The sequence below is a fragment of the Arthrobotrys flagrans genome, assembly GCF_004000055.1.
Source record: "Arthrobotrys flagrans strain CBS H-5679 chromosome Unknown unitig_3, whole genome shotgun sequence".
Lineage (NCBI taxonomy): Eukaryota > Fungi > Ascomycota > Orbiliomycetes > Orbiliales > Orbiliaceae > Arthrobotrys > Arthrobotrys flagrans.
Window position 1 is genome coordinate 1,406,898 of NW_027137547.1, and position 14,827 is coordinate 1,421,724.

The window sequence follows — 14,827 nt, forward strand, 5'->3', positions numbered from 1 at the left end:
GTGGGCAGCGTCGTCATGAACTGTTAACTTTGAAAGTCAAGTGGACGAAGGAATGATATTGCTACTTCGTGCTTAAAACCATCGTCACGCCCGCTCTCCATCAGGCTGCCAGTTCCCGACAACCATAAAATATTAAGCAATCTCATCTCGTCTCCGAGTATAATTAGAGCCCAAACACTCCGTCAAACAACGGTCTCCAGTTACAGTTTCTTTGAACGCATCAAACAACAGCTTTTTTCGGGCGCATTAATACGCAGAGGTGAGTTTCAGCAAGGGTTTTTTTTTTTTTGTTTGTTTGTCAGCCTCTGCTTGGATTAGCCCTCCTCGGCCGTCCCGTTCCTTTTTCTTTTCTTTTCTTCTCTTTTCTTTTTCTTTCTATTTTTTTCATTCACGAAGGCCCTCATATTTTTACTCGGTTCGGCCTTCGGAATTCCTAAATTCCTTTTTGCTCCGGCGGACTCAAGCACGGTAAAAAGGAAATATACCTTCAACTCTGCACACCATCAAATAAGCTTCATTAGTAACCGACTTTGATTATAAAGCCGGCTTCGTTTCCTCAAATCAATCATTTTTTTATCTTGTATCTCCCACACATACTTGACATACATACATACTTGATATCACACCCGCCCGTTGGAATTTCAATTACTTTCGGATTCAGAAGTGTCAAAGTGTGCCGCTGCAACAAACTGACTCATCCTGTCCTGCCCGCCAATAGAACTCCGCCGTCCACCTGGATCCTCCACCCAACAAACACTTAGTGCACAAGATCCTACAAGGCTAAGCAGTTCGACTATTAAATTCCTGCCATCTTCCCGTCCTCCCTCCTTCGCAATGTCTGCCTCTTTACATCCAGCATTATTACAAGCTCGAAGGCAGCAGCAGTCTTCGAAACAATCCAAAATGTCCATCACACAAACATTTTACCTCGCCCATAAGGCTCGAGGCAAGCTATCGTCCGAAGCTGCCAAGTCTGATCACGACCTCAGACTCCTTGTCGGTCACGCAAACCTTCTCGACCGATTGATGCTCCACTTGCAAACAGCTGAGAGGGAACAAGATGCCTGGTTCAATGCTATGGTTCGCGGAAACTCTACGGAGGAAGACGAATCGAACATCATGGACACAATCTCCGAAGAAGAGGAGGAAGAACACATTGGTTCGCTCGCAGAGGATTACCCGGAATCCGAAAGCAGCGAAGACGATTACGAATGGGAATCGAGTCATATCGTATCCGTTTCAAGACATCCGGCATACGATTATAGCAAAACAGTCATCGACGTCGACGAGGTTGACGCCGATGAAGATTTTGAAGAAGAGGAGGATGGCTTTTACGCTTTGAGGAGAACCTCATCGCATGCTCCGATGAGCCCCCCAGAGCTTATCGAGGACGACGATTCGGATTCCGAAAGCGTTCCACCTTCTCCACCACAGCCTACAATGGCTGAACCAATTTTCTACGAATCGAAGAACAGGAAACAAATTAATGGAACCGGTTTTTACGATTCAACAAACACTCTCGTGGAATCTACATACTACTCGTCCTCGAACATGATACCGGCGTTTTAAGAAGAAAAATATAAAATCACATGTTTTTCTTTGGAGTTCCTTGTAGGAACTTACGAACTCTTCGGCAGGAACGAATGACGAGTATTCATGATTAGCGAGTTCTTTCCTTTTTTTGGCCTTTTTTTTTTTCATCTGTTCACAGGCATTTTTCTTTCGGGATACCATTTACGCATGCATCAGCGATGGGATATTTTGTTTTCTCTTGAATTTCGCTCTCGGCACTTAGCCTTCCCATCCATATCATATATCATTATCATAATCCGTATCTTTAGGTTGGGCGTTAGGAACGGATTTTCTTCTTTATTATACCATCTACACCTAGTTCCCTACTCTCAATTTCCGATATTCTTGTACATATATAATTGGACACATCACCTGGTAACGCTTATGGGAGGATTCGAAAAGGTGGTCATTCCGATGCCTTATCTTACACTTAGCTTAGTGAATCAAATATACTTCTTAATATCACATTCACCATTTACTATGACCATTGCTACACATAGACAAATCCATTCATTGTTCATACATATGCAGAATTTTTTTTTAAAAAAAAAAGAATGCTGGCTCTTGGGGGGTTGTGAGTGCCGCATTCGGTATCGAAAGAAGTTTTCTTGCAGGGGCGAGACATGGCCTCTCGGCTTTAGTACTAACAGCGTAAGCGAAAACAGCCGGATCGACTTGGGCATGGTCGGAACTGTTTCCTGGATCGGGCACATGCAAACTCCGATCCCTTAGCTTGTGCCTGCCATTCCTCCGCCCCGAAGCTTACCTTACGCCAGGAGCTGGTAAGAATTAAGTACCACCTAAGCAAGCAATCTGTTATACGCAAGCAAGTACTTACCGATGTATCATCCTATCACGGAGCTTTTGCTTTCCGGCTGCAACGCAACGCATCTCATCAAATTGCTGGGGTGGAGGTCTGGATCGAGAGTCGCCAATATCACGTGCAGCAACCTGAAACAAGGGCACAACGACGCGCCATTCACAACGCCGTCGGAGCCTCATCTCCAACCTCCAACCGACGGTCGATCATAGTTTGTTTTGAAATTCGAACGTCGTCAGCTGCAACGCACTTGAACGCCTCTCTCATTCGCAAGCTCGTCAATTTGTCAGGAGAGCCTTCAACCCCGACACCATCGTTTACCTTTTCATCCGCCGAACCGATTACCCCATGTGGCTAAAAATGGGGAAACAAAAGCAAAAGTTTTACGCCGTTGCAAAGGGGAAAACTACTGGCATCTTTGACTTACCATGGTAATACATTTCTTCTCATTTCCCCACCCCCTGGGACTTCCTCTCACACCATTTCGATTTAGGGATCAAGTCCGTCTATACGTCGATGGGTACCCAGGAGCTGTTTATAAAGCCTTCCCCACAAGGTCAGAGGCTATGAACTGGTGGCTCGGAACCTACAAGGATGAAGTCGTAGCAAAATCCGAATCCAGCGTAAAACGAGCTCGGCCTATTGCAAGTAACAAGAGCTTGCCTAGCCTCGAACCTATCCACCCTAAGAAAATCCCTCGGCAGGGCGAGGGTTCGAGAATTGTGACCGATGCAATGGATGCCGTATCGCCGCCGCCATTAGATAGCTCATTCGTGAGCTGCCTCGAGGAAATCGAACCCGAACCTCCAAGAGCGCCACAGATTGTAGAGAAACCGACCATACCTCTGACTCCCGAGCAGGATAAGATCCTGCAGGCGGTTTTGAAGGGCGACAATGTTTTCTTTACTGGGCCAGCAGGCACCGGAAAATCCCTCGTGCTAGCCCACGTAAAGTACAAGTTGGCCAAAGATAACCTTGTCTACGCTGTAACGGCCCCGACGGGAATCGCTGCAGTACTTATCCAGGGCGTGACAATTAATTCGTTCTTTGGTCTGGGTACGGGTGAGCAGGGTCTCCAGCATTACCTGCGAACCAAGGGCGCCTTTTCGGAAGTCATTAGAAAGAAAATGCAAGAAACCGATGTACTCATCGTGGACGAAATATCGATGGTGAGCCCCGATCTTTGGGAAAAGGCGGATAGGATAGCAAGGTTTCATAGAGGTGGTGGCAAAATGTCCCAGGAACCGTTCGGAGGGATGCAGGTCATCGTCTGTGGTGACTTTTACCAGCTCCCACCGGTGGAGCGTGAGGACAAAAAGAATTGTCTTCATTGCGCGGAACCTTTCCCGCCTAAAGCCGAAAGAAGATACCTGAAGGGAAAAAGCTTTCTTGACGGTCCGCCGCCTGCGAACGATTGCTATTTCCCCGAACTCATCGACGATAATAGATGGTTAGTTTGTAAAGGGAAGAATTGCCAATCTCGCATGAACGACTCAGGTACGATTTTACCACTATCCTTCAATGATAATAACAATATCAGCGATAATAAAAATAATAAAATAATAAATAATAAAAAAATAAGTAAATTTTATATAAAGCAACCGACTAACCAATTTGATAGTCAGATTTGTCTTCCAAACAGAAACATGGCAAAGTTTAAACTTCAAAAGCCTTGTTCTCACTAAAGTCCACCGACAAAGCGACCAGGAGTGGGTTGATATATTGAATTCTATCAAACACTCCAACTGTAGGTGATCACCTTTATCCACTATAATAAACCGGCATTCATTTATACTTTGAGTACTAACTCCCAAGTAGTAACCCCAGAAGTCTCAAGTTATCTACGCCAGCTCAGTCGGCCATTACTGCAGCTCCCCAACGGCATTCGTGCCACCAACTTGTATTCGCACCGGAGGGATGTTGATGCCGAGAACCGGCAAGGCCTGAGCGAGCTACCCGGCGAAGAGTACTCTGTCAAGTCGATAGACGGGGGTTGGTTTGTTCCTCGTACAGAGGACGCGGTAGTTATCGACCGGACTCAGACCATACCGCTTAATATGATCGTCGGAAATCCTTATGGTATGTGCATCTGAGTAGGGTCAAAAGTGCCGTGCTATGCTGATTCATTATAGACGTTTACTTCAACGCTCTCCAAGCAACGAGGGAATTGAAGCTGAAAATGAACGCTCAGGTCATGCTGGTTAGTAACTTGGACGTGAAAAACCAGCTTGTCAACGGATCAAGAGGGATCGTAAAAGGGTTCCAGCGTTTTACTCTGGACAAACTTCTGGAAAATGCACGATCCGAGAAATCTAGTAAAACTATCCTGAAGGTCTTTTTCGACTCCAAGCAAAAGGACGGATGTGTGAGCATACCTTTGGTATCGTTCCTACCATTGACTACGGCGGCATCTATCCAGTCAGGGGGAACCATGACCCCGAGACCTCCAATTCCAATATTCCCGGTCGCTTGGGATAGCAAGATATACTTCGACGAATCGAGGTCCGCTCTACTCCAGCGTATTCAAATACCGCTTACGCTGGCCTGGGCGACGACGATACACAAATCCCAAGGAATGACACTCGATTACACTACCGTTGACATCCGAAAATCGTTTGCCGCCGGGCAGTCCTATGTGGCGCTTTCGAGGAGTCGATCCCCAGAGGGTTTATCCGTTATTCTCCCTACCTGGGGTGGGCTTTCCAAAGTGATTATGACGGACCCGATAGTTGAGAAATTTACCGAACTTCTAACAGCCTGTTCGATGATGGCTTCTCAGAAAAAAACCAACCTAGCGAAAGCGGAACTGCGGCCCCTGCCAGGCGCTACTACTGCTGACGGCATAAATGAAAATGACTTTGACCCTATGGATACGCTTGAGGAATGGACCTCCCGTCAACAACAGGCACGACGCCCCGTATTTAAGCAATCTGTAGGCCAATTCAAAGCGAACGGTCGGATAACGACAGGAAGTGCTACGGATTCTACAGATTCGCCGAGTACCCGGTTGGAATCAAAGCGCCGTCCCATAAAACGGCCAAAAGATGAACCAGGTCCCCGAAGACCCGGAGGCCCTACTCAAACCAACCAAGGCGCCGCTCCGGACAACCCCGTTTACATAGGTTGAGCTTGGATTTCGCTGGCCGAAAGCCTCCTGTGCATGACCTCTACTCTTGTTTGTTTTGTTTGGGTTTTATAGCATAGCATCGGAGCGAATCTTGATCTGCATCGGTCGGAGAATACGGAGTTATCTTATTGTTGATGTTACAAAGTCTTCAGGTGCAGTTTGTGGGGATCGGATTGATTACAAGTTTAGACAAGGTAGAGGCTAGGAAAACATCTAGAGTATAGCATTCCATCTAAACTAGACTAAAGTTTAGCAGGCCCTGATACAAATCTTGCCCTCGTTCCCTGCGAACTCGTGTTGAGAATTAAAATACCACGTGCGGCTTCTCTTGAGGTTGAGACAGGCGGTTAACCTCGGAACAAGAGCAAACCCCAGGAAAACCATTCGGAGCTTGGCCACCACCAGGTATTCCCGCATCGAATGCATCCTGAAGAATCAAGTTCCAAAAACTAAGCATCTTTGCGACCAGGTAGAATCTATAAAAGATGAGACCGCCAACATCAATTATCCGGCGATGCCTACCGACGTCGTCGTCTTTGCTGGCTGCCCGACAACAACCAACCGGTCAATCGAGGGCGATACTCGTACGCTACAACTCTACGTCATCTCAGCAGTACGATAATATTCTTGTTGAAAAGCCCATCGATGGTGTCGGGAAGAGTATGCACCGTTGCCTTTTTAGTCGTCACGTACGCCGTCTTGGCCATCGCTAACGTATCGCTAGTTACTCTCAACCGCCCGAAGGCATTGAATGCCCTCTCCACGCCGCTTTTCAAGGAACTCAACGATGCCCTTCAGAAGTTGGATGAGGACCCCTCCGTTCGGGCCATCCTTCTCGCCGGCTCCGAAAGGGCCTTCGCAGGTATTTTACACGATTACCTACGTATCATTATGCTGGAATTCACCGTTTTCTAATACAAAAATATTTCACGTGGCCCGCAGCTGGCGCCGATATCAAAGAAATGAAGGACTTGACGTTCTCCAAGGCGTACTCGATGAACTTCATCCAATTGTGGTCCACTACGATTACGAACCTGAACAAGCCCACCATCGCTGCCGTGAGTGGCTACGCTTTGGGGGGTGGTTGCGAACTGGCGATGATGGCTGATATCTTGTACTGCACTGCGAATGCCACATTCGGTCAACCTGAGGTTAAATTGGGCGTCATCCCCGGGGCCGGTGGGTCTCAGCGGTTGACGAGGGCAATCGGCAAGTCCAAGTCTATGGAAATCATCCTTACCGGGAAGACGTTCAGCGGAGAGGAAGCCGAGAAATGGGGATTGGCCGCAAGAACGTTCCCCAACTTTGAGGAATTGATGGCAGGCGCAACGGATACTGCTGGTGTGATCGCAGGGTACCCAATGTTGGCCATCAAGGCTGCAAAGGAAGTGGTCAATCAAAGCCAGGAGCTGTCGCTAAGTGAAGGCGTGAAGTACGAAAGGCGTGTATTCCACGCTTTGTTCGGATCTAAGGATCAGAAAGTCGGTATGGAAGCTTTCGCGAATAAGGTCAAGGATGTCAAATGGACACACGAATAAGAGAATAAGAGTCCGTCCTCCGTTCATTAAGTTCAAGCTTAAGCGCTCGGCGCTTATGCCCACCATATCTAGATTAAACACTCGTACCATGTGCAAGGGCGTAAGAATAAGAAAAGTCTACCTGACCCCGTCAACATCGACGCCAAATGTGTAAATGAAAAACACCAATATGAATGTACAAGAAGCACATGAGAGGTGGACATGCAGATGATGATTTTGAAAACCCCAAAGAATTACGAGTTTTAGATTTCCCTCTCAAGACCTTCAAACGGAAAGCGAACCAGCCGTTGATTAATAGCCGATAATCCATAGAAACCCAGTGTGCGAAATCACCATCGCCTAGAACCTAAATAGCATAAGGGAAATCCCGTATTCGGAGCCAACCTTGCAAACTGCGAATTGTCGGAGCTCGAGGGAACGGAATAGGGTTTGGGGAGCTGGCTCACACTATGACCGGTTATATCTCTGTTTTCCAAAACTGAACGGAATGTATCGATATTTGATCATATGCTGGATCTGTCGTCGCATGGTCATGACGAAGAGAATGATCCAGTACATTACGAGGACTGGCCAGAAAACTGTAGAAAGGCAATGAAGGTAAGCTAAGGAATTTTTAAAACAAGGGGGGCTGGATGGGTGGATGGTACCTGGGATATTGAAGATATCGAACCAGGCGCAGAAGAACCCGATTGCGATGGCTCGGGTGGCACTGTGCCAGAATTTGAACTCTGGCAACCGACGGATGAAAGGTCGGAACTCTTCATCGGCCTTTGTCGGTAAGGCTGACGGACCACCGTTTTCCATTTCCTCCAGCTCTACAGAGGGGTCGAATTTGGGGGTTAAGAAGGCGAGGAAAAGGTTGAGAAGATATATTCCGAGCGTGTAGGCAACTATTCAGAGGGTGCGTGGCAATAGAGTCAGTACCTATCAAGGCTTCGTCGGGACACTGCGAGGGACCGTACCGATATACCATCCTTGCGCGTAGAGAATCCTTGCGAAGAAGATAACGAGGAGAACGCCGGTTCCAACCCATCGGGGCAGAACGTGAGGCGTGACTTTATCTAAATAAGTCTGGTATTGCTATGGTCGTCCGTTAACACTGTGATGGAATTAGGGGAAGTGCGTCGCGTAGCGGTGGGCTTACCCTCGTAAGCTTGGAAGTATGGGCTGTGACAGCCTCGAAAGGCGTCTGTTCAGGGCTGGAGTCCATGGGAGAGGCTGGTCGGAAAGCGAACGGCGGGGACTGATAGTGAGGTGATGATTGGGTTCGTTGATGGTGAAGGGAGGGTGCTGCGATGTGCTGTGTCAGTCGTCGGGTCGTTAGGTACTCGGTAGTATTTAAACGACACGTTTGACTCCAACAGACCAACGCTTGGCCTTCGGCTTCGCCTGAACAAATTCCATCACGATAGAGTTACTTCTAAGGTACGCACACGGCGGTGGAAAGGAAGAGGTCATGTATTATATTATTGAACACGAGAGATAGAGAGAGAGCGCGAGCGAAAAACAATAATAGGAAATATATGGGTAGGAGGTCTAGCCTCATCCTTCGCCATCTCATCCTTCGAATTCCATCGTCCTTCCCGGGCCTTGTAAGAACGATCCAAAGATCTATAAGGCGCAAACCCCACATATCATCGCCCATTGGTATATTTGGCCGAAGAATTCTCACAGTTTCACAAAATTAAAAAAAAAAAAAAAAAAAAAAAAGAACAAGAAAAGTGGGACGTGCGACGGGATCACACTCACCGCCGTCCTTCGAAGGGTGGAGGGAATACGCAGACGCCAGAATCACCGAAGAGTGAGAGAAAGTGTCAGATGGACCTTCGCTTCAGAAATGCTGCCCACTAGCTTTTTTCCTGGGAGGTCTCATTGCCCTCGCTGGTATCTAGTGATTCAGCCTTGGGTGTAATTTTCAAATCCGAGACCTTCTCGCTCAACGACTGCGCCTGGTCACCGGTAAGATCTTTACTATCCTTCCTGCCAGTAGGGCCTGTGGATGCCTCCGAAATGGATGTCGCTGATTCCCGGGGTGCCGGCGTTGTACTAGGTGTCGTATCGGCGGATATTCGGCTATGGCTGCTGTTGGAGTGCATCATATCTATCGTTGATAACTGGGGCGTCTTGTTCATAATGTCCATGTACGTCCTTCGAGCAGGATTGTCTTGACGTTTCCGCTTCTTCCTCTCCCGTTTTTCGTTTGGCCGCACAACGATCACGGGAACTGGCGAATGCTGAAGACAGTATTTGGAAACCGATCCCGGAAGTAAACCTTGGAAACCGCCCAGCGACCGGCCCCGAGTACCAACTATTAACATGATTGGCTCGTATAGATTGATCTGTTTGTGGTGTTTTCCAGCATCAGTGACATGTCCCTTTTCTCCGTTCACAGGTGTTAAATCACATACCATTCGCTGAAAAGTGTCATGGACTTTCCCGACACAGAATTCGAGCACTATAGATAGTGCTTTGTCCTCGTCGTTCTTGCTTATTATCGTTTGAAGAAGTTTATCCGCCTCCAGACGGTAAAGCTTTTCTTGGGTTGAGCTGTCTATAGTCGCCATTTTGGAATCTTTATCGATTACCCGAAGGCAGACAATCTCATCGTTGTCGTCCACCAGTTCTTCGAGAAGCCATTCCAAGGCAATAGTCGAGTAGTCGTTCTGGTCTGTTCCACAGAGAAACGTCCTTGATCCTCTACCAAATTTGTAATCCTTGTGCTTAGACTTCAGTGTCAAGGCAAAGTCTGTGGCATCCTTGTTGCTGAATGTATCAAAGCCGACTCTCTTGATGAAGGTCCTATCTTCCGGGGACGGAGCGATGGGCATTTTGGTGGTGAGCTCATTTGCGATTACCATAAGTTTGTAGATAAAGGGAAAAGGAAAAGAGGCAAAGGATGGTCTGTTTGTAGGGAAAGATTAAACAGATGCAAGAAGTGGCTATAACGGCCGCTTCCGAGATATTCCCTTGAGTAGGGGTGTCGCAGCGGTGGTAGGGTGAGAGGTAGACTCTGTGCGCTGGGAGGTGGGAACTAGGGTTGTAGATACTTATATAGTACGAAGGGTGGGGGGGAGGTGTCGATAGACGGAAGAAATGGTAGATCAACATGCAAGCAGGAGAGATGAGACAGACAGCAAAACGAAAGCGATACGGTACAATATAATACAGTGCGATATGAAAGAAAGAGAGGGAGGGAGGGAGGAAGAAAGAGACACTACTTACGGCGGAGGGGGCGGGGAGCTTAGCGATCGCTTTCGAATCGACCGGTTTTCCGCTCCCAAGCTCGAGCTGGAAGGTCCACTCCCCACGTTGTTGGGCTTCCCATTGGGCACATCTCGCTTGAACTGAATCGAGGGTCGACGAGGCTCGTTCGGTTCCGCAAAGGCAATCGCTGAAGGCCGCCGGGCATCGTTAGGCGGTCGTATGCTTTTCTGCGACAAGAACGACCCGGTGTCGCTGCTATCGGTAGAGTTGGTTGGATCGCGCGGGGGAAATTCGGCAGGAGGAGGAGGCGAAGACATCCAAGAGAGGTTCGCTTTGGTCACTATTGCCGAATACGATCTGGATGAAGAGAAGAACCTGGTTCAACGGTTTCCCGATTGACTCTACGGACAGAGTCAGTACCGCGACAGCAATCTATCAGTTCGGATTCCTGTCTAGGCTAAAGAGAATGGGAACAGAAGACGACCAGAACAACCAAGTCGAATAAAGAAAGACGAGGGCGCGAGAATGCCGAACGTTTGTAATTTATTATACTAGTGTTGGCATGCTGGACTAGAGTAGCTGGCACTGCAGGACCTAAGCAGGTATGTAGTGGCTAGCGAAGGACCTAACCACCTTTATTTTAGATCTCAGGAGGCGCCGTTGAAGTCTGGAGACAGCAAGGTCAATTGGGCTCGTTCCCCCCAGCCTACGACGGAGTAGAGTCATTGAGAAGGCTGTGACTTTTTTACGCGACATGGAGATCATTCCCGGGACCTCTGAAGGAGGAGGAAAAGGTAGAGGGAGAAGGAGAATCTCAAAAAGCCCAAACCGGTCTGGATTTATATATTCATGCGCTGACGAAAATCAAGATTTACCACTAACCTTGCGGCAGAAGTGAGTGTGCTTGGTCAAATGCTATTGCTCAACGGATTCGACTTTCTGCAGGAACAGCAGCCGAAAGTCCATAAGGATGAGGTATATGGGCGAGTAGTACTAGATCCAGCGGGAAGTTTCTTCCTTTCAAGAAAAAAAAAAACTGCACGACTTTGGAAGGAGGAGGGAGGGGACAAAAGATCGGTCTGATATCAGCGATGCACTTGTGCCACGCTCAAGATAGACAGATAGATGCTAACGGAAGACGAGCTTGGAGACCAGAGGTGTAGGTTCCCATTGCCCTTTTAATGCCCGAAGCAGAGACCCGGCCTAAGCAAGCACTCAGGTAGGTATGCACATACTTATCCCCCCTCCCATCCATCATGGCCTGGGCATTCTTGGTGTTCGCTGTGCCAAATTATCGCTGTTGAATCACAGCCGAGACCTTGGCCGATGGCCAAGCCCGGCAGCGCAGATGCCCAGGACCGAGCTGGTGCCAAAACATATCATAGCAGTGACTTCCCGGCGCTTTACTGGTTGTCTATGCAGACGTAAACCGAATTGTGTGCTACCACCAACCGGGTTGCCAAGTCATAGATCGAAAAGTAACAATTCTCTTCTGCTCACCGCAATCCTCCGTCGGCATGTGCAACTCAGCGCAAAGGGTAAGTGCTAAGTAAGCAAGCAGGTAACCAGGCATAAGATCGAGATGTCGATATCTGGGGAAGCATTTGGGTATATATACAGTTAAACTCGGATGACAGGGCTCAAGCCAACCAAAGGCTTTTGTCATCATAACTTCCGCGTAAAATACAAGTGTCCGATATTTTTTCTTTCTTTCTTTTTTTTTTTGAGAAACTAATTCAACATTAACAATACCAAAAAATTTTCGCTTTCCATGGAAATGTCGCCCGCACATGCATATATAATCCCACAGGACATAATCAGAAAGAAACATCTAAACATGAATCAGTAGATAGCTAAAACGGCAGAGCTGGTGCCTGGTTCCTAAACAAAAAAACTAACACCCACCGACCAAAATTGCGCCATCCCTGGACAAAATAAATATAAAGAAGGTAATAAAAATTTTCAACTAATCGTACAACATACCCAATATCTTCGTTAACTTCCGAAGTAAAGAGGACTCCAGTGGCTGCCGAAGCGTCGGCAGAATCTAGAATCATAATCAAGCTCAGAAACAGGAAAACGAGGTAAAGCTTATCGGGGTAGCTGTCCCGAAGCGGAAGGGTTATACCGAAATCCGTCAGCCACGCCATTTGGATCGTCGTATTGGTAGTCAGGAATGGTTTCTGCGACCACCCTGTTATGGATAGAGCCGGCATCACTCTCTGCCCGTAAGCTTAGTGCCTCATCCCCAAACGGGAATCGTTCCTCGCGGACTCTATTACCCGAGGGGTCAATCGGGTCACCGTCCACGGTAGTATACTCTGGCGGGAAGTCTCCTGCCGAGTTTGGCCGTCGACGCCCGAGCATATTCAAGGACCGATCGTCTGGATGCAGAAATGGGTTTTCCGGCTCTCTGCCCAGTGGGACACCATTGGATGCTACGTAGTCCTCGATTCCGGATGAAGAGTTATATGTGGGATCGGAAAATGGGTTGATGATGATTGGAGATGGTGGCATGCGACCAACAGGTAGGACGATTCGTGGGTCCTCCGGCGATCCCGCAGGTTCATGTTCAGCGACGAAAGGGGGTGGCGGGGCAAGGGGAGGTGGAGCATCTGCCATTGATGGCATTGTGACGGCAACTCCCGTGACCTGCATCTCAGGAGTAGTCTGCTGTGGTTGCTCCGAATCCGTGGGCGTATCGTCATTGGCAAGCCCTCGGTTTCGTTTCTTCCGTTTGTATGCCCGGTACCCAAATAAGCATGCAACAAACAATAAGACCAATCCCGCACCGAGGAAAACTCCCAACAGGATATCCTTCATTCTCCGATTGTTTCGTGGAGGACTCGGCGGAGGTGGAGAACCGGTCTTGTCATGTTGTGGGAATATGACCCTGGTGGCTTGACCGGATATGACAATAGTGGCCGTGTCTGTTACCGTTCCAGTATTGTCGGCAGTGATTGTCGTATAAGATATACCGCTGCTGGTTTCTGGGATTAGATCCGGGGACTTGTCGGTGGGATTGATGATTGTCGTAGTTATTGTTGAGCCATGCTTGTCGGTGATACAGATTGTTGTTATGCCACCTGGAAGTGTGCAGACATTCGACGTGGAAAGTGGGGTTGGTGAGGGAATCGGAACCATTGAATTGAAAGGTCTAGAAGGGGTAGCATATGGATATGGGGAGGTATCGGAATCTGGAGGCCACCCAGGGCCGTTGGGAAACCGGTGGTCGTTATGACCCCGTGTTGGAGGTCCGTCTTCAGGATTTCGGGGATTGTCGGTTCTGTCAATGCCGCCAGCGACATCCCCGCCGTGCTGTAAATCAAAATCATCGAGGAATCTTTCCAGGCTTGTTTCGTCGTTTTCCGGCTCGGCCTGGTCCCGGCCTTTCGGCAGTGTGTCGGCCTCCCGCTTCATCTGTCGGGCCATCTCCCTGGATGGTGGTGGCATCAGACGACGCACTTGAGGCCTCGAGGCTTCAAGGCTCCGATTAGGATGGCAAACCAAAGAACGCCCGTTCTTCGTTTATTCCTTCGCCCCCGTCTTCACTTTTTGCCCCTTCACCCTATTAATCACAACGACATGCAGAAACGATAGTTTTTCGGCTCGACAGATTATTGTGGGAGTAGCCTGGAGATCAATCGGGAGTGGTCGAAGCGGAAGTTACGAGTTGGTCACTTTGAAGAGGTGAGGGACAGGGCGAAAAAAAAAAAAAGAACGAAGACACAGAATCAAGTAACGAAAACCGAAAGACCGTCGATAGCAAGGTAATGTCACATTAAGCAGTATTCCAGATGTCTAGAGAATGAAGCTGAGGATGGCAGGCCGTTGATTGGATGGTGGCGAGGATAGGAGTGGTGGACAGTTGATGGCGAGGAGGTTGGTGTGAAAGGGGTGTGGAAGCCGCTTGAACATTTTTGCGTTGTGTTGAGAGCAACACAACACGGAACGTCGCCCAGCAAAGCCGTCAACATACAGATCGATAGAATCATAACTGCCTACATCTCAACTCTCGATGTCGACAAGCATACCATGTGCTCCGGCTAGCTCGAAGGCTTTAGAAACTAAGAACAACGCCTACGTGACTTGAATGAGCTCCATACCTGGGAATGTCAAGTCAGACGGAACCCCAAACAGAAAGAAGCTCGGAGTGGTGGAGTTGAAGATATTTTATACAACGGCTGAAGTACTGTCTATGTAAGAGGACGCGGGGCATCGAGGTACGTCTTAAGCTTGCCCGTTTCTGAGAGCTCTTGTCGAGTCGATTCTGCACCTCATCGTACTGACGTTTCAGATACAGAACGAAGTAATCGTTATCGATTAATACCATTCCAAAATCCGTTTACGCTACAGACAGATGTTTCTTGCATGCAGGAAGCTACGTTTCATATTTTGAAGCTTGCGCATACCCCAGTCCAAGGAAAAACTCCTCCTTCATCGTTGAGCGATTAAATGTTTGTTTTCCAACGCCTCGATGCCTTCTTTGAGTGGACCAGGCCATTCACCAGCCATGACCATATCGCCAGACATTGGTCCAGCCACGAGTTTTCGAAAACAAGCGCT

The 14,827-nt window shown here is 48.3% G+C and overlaps 6 protein-coding genes across 7 annotated transcripts; 3 read left to right on the forward strand and 3 right to left on the reverse strand.

Annotated features, from left to right (window-relative positions):
- Positions 1–834: 834 nt before the first annotated feature.
- DFL_001796 (uncharacterized protein) lies at positions 835–1,569 on the forward strand (the record flags this gene model as incomplete). The annotated part of the gene is made up of 1 exon (XM_067630473.1): positions 835–1,569. One exon carries the CDS (start codon positions 835–837, stop codon positions 1,567–1,569), a length of 735 nt encoding a protein of 244 aa, XP_067493114.1.
- A 1,183-nt stretch (positions 1,570–2,752) lies between these two features.
- Positions 2,753–5,519, forward strand: DFL_001797 (uncharacterized protein; the record flags this gene model as incomplete). Of its 2 annotated transcripts, none has more annotated exons than XM_067630474.1 (5): positions 2,753–2,823; positions 2,886–3,889; positions 4,014–4,139; positions 4,211–4,471; positions 4,525–5,519. In XM_067630474.1, 5 exons carry the CDS (start codon positions 2,753–2,755, stop codon positions 5,517–5,519), a joined length of 2,457 nt encoding a protein of 818 aa, XP_067493115.1. The 2 variants fall into 2 exon arrangements, with proteins under 2 accessions (XP_067493115.1, XP_067493116.1); XM_067630475.1 differs by having other exon boundaries at positions 4,035–4,139.
- A 485-nt stretch (positions 5,520–6,004) lies between these two features.
- On the forward strand, positions 6,005–7,057 carry DFL_001798 (uncharacterized protein; the record flags this gene model as incomplete). Its single annotated transcript, XM_067630476.1, has 3 exons — positions 6,005–6,179; positions 6,244–6,381; positions 6,462–7,057. 3 exons carry the CDS (start codon positions 6,005–6,007, stop codon positions 7,055–7,057), a joined length of 909 nt encoding a protein of 302 aa, XP_067493117.1.
- A 447-nt stretch (positions 7,058–7,504) lies between these two features.
- On the reverse strand, positions 7,505–8,267 carry DFL_001799 (uncharacterized protein; the record flags this gene model as incomplete). Its single annotated transcript, XM_067630477.1, has 4 exons — positions 7,505–7,635; positions 7,705–7,947; positions 8,020–8,137; positions 8,202–8,267. 4 exons carry the CDS (start codon positions 8,265–8,267, stop codon positions 7,505–7,507), a joined length of 558 nt encoding a protein of 185 aa, XP_067493118.1.
- Positions 8,268–8,904: 637 nt separating this feature from the next.
- DFL_001800 (uncharacterized protein) lies at positions 8,905–10,578 on the reverse strand (the record flags this gene model as incomplete). Its single annotated transcript, XM_067630480.1, has 3 exons — positions 8,905–9,396; positions 9,466–9,856; positions 10,280–10,578. The coding sequence occupies 3 exons, from the start codon at positions 10,576–10,578 to the stop codon at positions 8,905–8,907; spliced, it is 1,182 nt and encodes a 393-aa protein (XP_067493119.1).
- A 1,774-nt stretch (positions 10,579–12,352) lies between these two features.
- DFL_001801 (uncharacterized protein) lies at positions 12,353–13,714 on the reverse strand (the record flags this gene model as incomplete). The annotated part of the gene is made up of 1 exon (XM_067630481.1): positions 12,353–13,714. One exon carries the CDS (start codon positions 13,712–13,714, stop codon positions 12,353–12,355), a length of 1,362 nt encoding a protein of 453 aa, XP_067493120.1.
- Between the last annotated feature and the right edge of the window lie 1,113 nt (positions 13,715–14,827).